The following is a 5,789-nucleotide window of genomic DNA, read 5'->3' as shown; positions in this document are numbered from 1 at the left end:
CAACCCTCTAAGATATGCCCATGTATAAGCAGACATACTTGTTCTCTTAGCACTGCAGAAGTCACACACGGGGTACATACATGAATACTGCTTACTGTACTCCTCACGAGTTCTCTGCCGGGGTGGAGACAACAAGACGGCCGGCTGAAAACCAAGCAGAAAGCTCACGTCCTGTTCCGCAGGTTTGTCAGCATGGGGAGCTGGCGAGTCCCTTTCTTCCTCCACATCTTTCAGACCTACAACAGACATTAGGAGAATGTAAAAGATTCATGACTCGAGGCAGAATCTATTATAATAAATAACGAGCATTAGGCCTTAACTCAACGACCCGAGCTTGGAAAAGAAATGCAAGATATTCATTTGAATATGTTGCTGCAAAGGCAGCGTGTGTTCAGGCAGCACAGCAATAAAGCGCATAGTGAACGAGTGATTACATGCAGACATAATGGAGAGGACAGCGGCAATACAAGTACCTCTCCTCCGCTCCGTCATGCTCCACACTGACACATCCGTATCAAGTAAAGTGGCATCTTAATGGAAAGCTAGAGCCGCAGAACTTATCCGGCCCATTACCAGTGTCGGGAAAATCAATACTAAACTGAGTGAGACAGACGAGCCAACACGGCCGACCTGTAATATCTGCACTGCAAAGCTGAACACTGAACCTTCGAACAGAGGAGAGAAATCAAGCTAAACACACTCCAAAGTGACCTGATATACAATAACGTAGCTGAACTGGAAGTGAAACTCCTGGCAAAACTTCAACTCAAGAAGGTAAATATTAGTTCCTCCAGCGATGGACACACTACTTCTTCCTCTGCTGAAAGTCAGTAACAGCCATGATACAGACCAATGCTTTCCATAGGGACCTCTGGACCAGACTGCTTCACCCTCACAGATAATACAAGTAAAATGCTAAAATATCTAACACTTCATCATCACCCAGGCACCTCTATTCTGGTTTATTTCTACCTCAGAAGAAAAAAAAAGCCTCTCTCAGCCGGGGTTCCCCCACAAACTGTTAGGGTATCCTTAAAGGAGAACTATGGGCTCAGGGCTTTTCCCCATAGTTCTCCTAAGGGTCACGGGAGGACACAAACTAGCGTCCTCCCATGACCCAAAGCTCAGTAGCTCGAGGTATACCAAGACGGATCCCGACATTAGTCGAGATCCAACCATCTGTGTGATTGACAGCTGGCTCTGCCAGTCAGCGCTGGAGGATCGGACAGGGGAGGGGGGGAATCCCTGCAGGGAGCCGTGAGTGACGGTCACGGCTCTCTGCAGGGACAGGATCGAGAAGTGAGCGAGCGACGGTATGTGTTCCTTCACCTCCCGATCTATCGATGTCACACGTCGGCTCGAACTATGAGGAGGAGTGATTTTCACTCACCTTATAGTTCTCCTTTAAACAATAAGCAATTTTACCTCTCGGGTATGTAACCACTGACACCAGTAAATCTTCCTATTCTTCTATACCAGACAGACATTCTACTGGCTGGACCCCCAACGCAAGGGGCATTCCTCCCGCTGGACCCGGCATTCCCCCCGCTGGACCCCCAACGCAAGGGGCATTCCTCCCGCTGGACCCCCAACGCAAGGGGCATTCCTCCCGCTGGACCCCCAACGCAAGGGGCATTCCTCCCACTGGAAAACCAACGCAAGGGGCATTCCTCCCGCTGGACTACCAATGCAAGGGGCATTCCTCCCGCTGGACTACCAATGTAAGGGGCATTCCTCCCACTGACCCCCAATGTAAGGGGTATTCTGCCCACTGACCCCCAATGTAAGGAGCATTCCTCCCACTGACCCCCCAATATACCCTTCTTTATGCTTCTATTTAGTCCTATGTCTTCAAGAGGAACTTTAACTGTCCCTGTACCTTAGGTGCTTTGATGCCGCCCAGCAGCACAGCGTTGACCTCTCCAACTACACGTCCGTCCCCCCCCTTTGCGCATGTGCGAGACCCTGTGTGAGCTCTGACGTCGTATTATTTGTTTACATGTTGCCATGTGGGTGGAGGAAAGTAATGCTTCCTGGGATATGTATTGTATTTATCCCATTATCCCAGGAGGCAGCGAGTGGGCAATGCACACATCACCCTAACCTAGGAAAGGAATGAGAAGGCCTGCAAGCATTTTGGTGAGGGGGCAAGGGAAGGAATGACATGAGGCATACTTTTATGCTTGCTAGAAGGCCTGCTTTAACTTAATGTACCGGGAGCTGTTCATAATCCAGAAATGATTGATTAGCAAGGGTTCCCTGCAGTGGCGTAACCAGAGTTATCGGCGCCCAGGGCAGAAATTCCCCCCCATTATATAAACATCCACTGGAACTCTACCCCCCACCCCCACACGTTTTTGTGGGAAATTTTTCAAATTTCTTAAATATTTTTATCATTTTTATTAATTCATTTTTTATTAAATATTTTTATTTTTTTACTTAACTTTTAGGGGCTTTGGGGAAATATTGGTGGTCTAAACAGACCCCTGATATTTCCCTTTTAAAATAGAAAAAAAGAGATTGAGAGCACAGAGTCCTCAATCTCTTTTTCTGTATGCCGTCATAAAAGGAACAGGAATCCTTTATGAGTGTTCCTGTTCATTGATAAGAGTATGTTTACTATAACCACAGTTATGAATGGGCAGGAGGTGATGTAGATGACTTCCCATTCATTCATAATTGAGGATACAGTAACCATACCATGTCCTCAATTATTCACAAACATTCAGCGATCACTGACTGCTTCTACCCGCCTCCTCTCTGACGCGCTGTCACAGGAGACTGAGGGAGCGGTGCGAGGAGGAGAGCTCAGCCTCCTGTGACAGCGTGGGCTGTCTCCGCCCCCACTCCGCTCTGCCGGACTGTGATAGGCGGCTGAGCGGTGTGGGAGGACAGACATCGGCCGGCCACGGCGCTCTCCTACCTGGTTCCCTGAGACCTGAAAGTCATTTCAAAAGGATCCTCTCTGGTAAAAGCATTGAGAAAGGTTGCCCTATATTGGAAGCGTGTATGTGCACATCCCTCTCATCTATGGCTTCCCAATGTGTTTTGCTAAACAAATTGCACGTACCCTAGTTTGGAACATTTTCTGTTTTGTAGCGTGTTACCTTTCTTTGTATACAGCACCACGGGAGAAGACTGCGCTATATAAAATAACTCACCGAGCTCAGTCACGACACTCAGTGCACTCAGGGCAGACAATGAACTTGTTGAGGTTTTTCTCTGCTCCGGTTTAGCTGCAGGAGGAGCTCTTAGTGTTCCCACCGGGGGAGACTGCGAATGATCAGACACGGACTGCGGACTCATCTGTGAAAACAAGAGAGGAGATCAAATCCAAAAGCCGTTTGTGCCCATTTCCGTGCATTCTGCAGCAGGCCTGTAGTCATCAAGGATGAGGTGCAACAAGGCCCTATAAATCAATCAATGAGGCTGTATAATCGTTCCCAATGGTAAGTAGCAACACAGGAATAATCCGATTCTGCTCCTTCCTCTAACTCTCCTCTCCTGAAATACTCTGCACTGCTGGAAGACTCTTCTCTATGGTTTTTTTCTAACTCTCCTCTCCTGAAATACCATGTACAGCTGGTAGACTTTGCTCCTTCCTCCAACTCTCCTCTCCTGAAATGCTCTGCACTGCTGGAGGTCTCTGCTCCTTCCTGTAACATTTCTACCCTGAAATACTCTGTATTGCTGGAAGACTCTACTGCTTTGGATTTTGTTTTTACTCTCCGCTCCTGAAATACCATGTACTGCTGGCAGACTCTGCTCGCTCCTCTAACTCTCCTCTCCTGAAATACTCTGCTGGAGGACTCTGCTCGCTCCTCTAACTCTCCTCTCCTGAAATACTCTGCTGGAGGACTCTGCTCGCTCCTCTAACTCTCCTCTCCTGAAATACTCTGCTGGAGGACTCTGCTCGCTCCTCTAACTCTCCTCTCCTGAAATACTCTGCTGGCGGACTCTGCTCGCTCCTCTAACTCTCCTCTCCTGAAATACTCTGCTGGAGGACTCTGCTCGCTCCTCTAACTCTCCTCTACTGAAATACCACGTACTGCTGGCAGACTCTGCTCGCTCCTCTCCTGAAATACCACGTACTGCTGGCAGACTCTGCTCGCTCCTCTAACTCTCCTCTCCTGAAATACCACGTACTGCTGGCGGACTCTGCTCGCTCCTCTAACTCTCCTCTCCTGAAATACTCTGCTGGAGGACTCTGTTCCTTCCACTATCTAATGCTTCTCTCCTCCAATAATCTTTTCTTTTTGGGGACTCTGTTCCATCCTCCATTAAAGTCTCTCTAATGAAATTTCTACTTTTCGCCCATCACCTGATGGACATGTAACCCCAAGAGATCAGCTCATTCGTCTTCATAAACGGTCTATGCTGCTGGAAGTCAGGGCTCTTTCCACCATCTAATCAACATCTCTGCACGGAACAATTTTCTCCTCCCATTATCTCTGTCTTCTAACATCCCTCCATTCCCACATAACTGTGGTGACATACTGCCCACCTGTGGCAGCACATGTCTCTGCCTTCGAGGGGCTCCAATTACTTTCCTCCTGATATGCTCTGTGCTGCATATACAGACTGTTTACTCCTCATCTATAAAAGAAGAAGTACCTGAGCTCAAAGGTCCTCCGAAACTTCTTTTATACATGTATATTAAATCTGACCGGCCTTCCCTTCAGTCTTGCACGGTTGTCCCGGCTCTTCTCGTGGTCTGAAATAGCTTCCTCTGATATCACTGCACACTGTGAGCTTCTCCCAATGTGCATTAGACGCTGCAGCAAGTCAGATAGAGCCCACCTCAATTCCTGGCTGGAAGACACCCAGCATCATCTAGCCTTTTCCTCTGTAACCTGACTGCACCTCAATCATTGAGGATCAGCACCACATGTGGGTATTACTTAGGGTGGTCTGCATGCAAATGCCGTCTGCCTAGGAACGCTCCCTCCTCCAGGTATATACTCAACAAGTCCACCCGGAACTTATACCAAAAATGGGATCTGAGATTACCGAAGACATAGAGCGGTTTTCTTTCATGGAGAGAATTTCAGCTGTAAGCGCATCAATCAGCAGCCTCTGCTCATCGAGCTCCTCCTGCAAGTGCTGGCGCTGCAAGACTTCCTGACGCAACTGTCGGTCCCCCTAAAAGAGAGGGATGGAGAAATGGCATAGGAGTCACATGACCGCTCATCAGAAATATTACACAGCTCACTTTTATATCCAGACATATTGTTACTTGACATACAATTTATTAGCTCATCATACTAATGAGGTTTTATCATCTTCTGCCGCTATAGAGGAAGTATCGGCTAATGCGGCTCTGCTCCCTCCGCCGCCGCAGCCTTGCTTTCTACAGCGCCGGCTTCCTTTGCTATTAGGGGCAGTGGTATAAGAGGTGCAGCAATGGGGACATCAGACAGTGGACAGCGAGGTACACATTACAGTACCACTACATTAGGCAGTGCCTTCAGGGGGACAGCAGTTGGTGAAGTATGGTACTGGAGTGCTCCCTGTCAATGCGCTGGGCGGAGGGAGTCCCGTCATCCCCTTAATACAGTGTGTCCCTGCAAGCTGATACCATCTCTCCTGCTCTTCAAGTTCCCCCTCACATGCTACCACCAAACTAGGTCTTATTTTCGGGGTAGGTCTTGTATTACAGGAATCTTGAAAAATAGCACTAGGTCTTATTTTCGGGGAAACAGGGTGTGTATGTATGTATGTATGTATGTATGTATGTATGTATGTATGTGTGTGTGTGTGTGTGTGTGTGTGTATGTATATGTATATGT

The 5,789-nt window shown here is 48.1% G+C and overlaps 1 protein-coding gene across 1 annotated transcript in view; it reads right to left on the bottom strand.

The window, feature by feature from the left end:
* Window positions 1–38: 38 nt before the first annotated feature.
* SPICE1 (spindle and centriole associated protein 1) overlaps window positions 39–5,789 on the bottom strand; it is a gene marked incomplete at its 3' end in the record, with an annotated part of 37,293 nt that continues 31,542 nt past the window's right edge. Inside the window, exons 11-13 of the mRNA XM_018575088.1 lie at window positions 5,011–5,142; window positions 3,162–3,306; window positions 39–236 (exon numbers count right to left, since the gene is read on the bottom strand). Of these exons, the coding sequence (XP_018430590.1) occupies window positions 39–236; window positions 3,162–3,306; window positions 5,011–5,142 (475 nt within the window). The remainder of the gene's footprint in view (window positions 237–3,161; window positions 3,307–5,010; window positions 5,143–5,789) is intronic.

This window comes from Nanorana parkeri, unplaced genomic scaffold (genome assembly GCF_000935625.1).
Source record: "Nanorana parkeri isolate BGI_ZX_2015 unplaced genomic scaffold, ASM93562v1 scaffold3539, whole genome shotgun sequence".
In the NCBI taxonomy this organism is placed as follows: Eukaryota; Metazoa; Chordata; class Amphibia; order Anura; family Dicroglossidae; genus Nanorana; species Nanorana parkeri.
The sequence above is the reverse complement of the archived record's forward strand: the minus strand, read 5'-3'. Positions and strand labels throughout refer to the sequence as shown.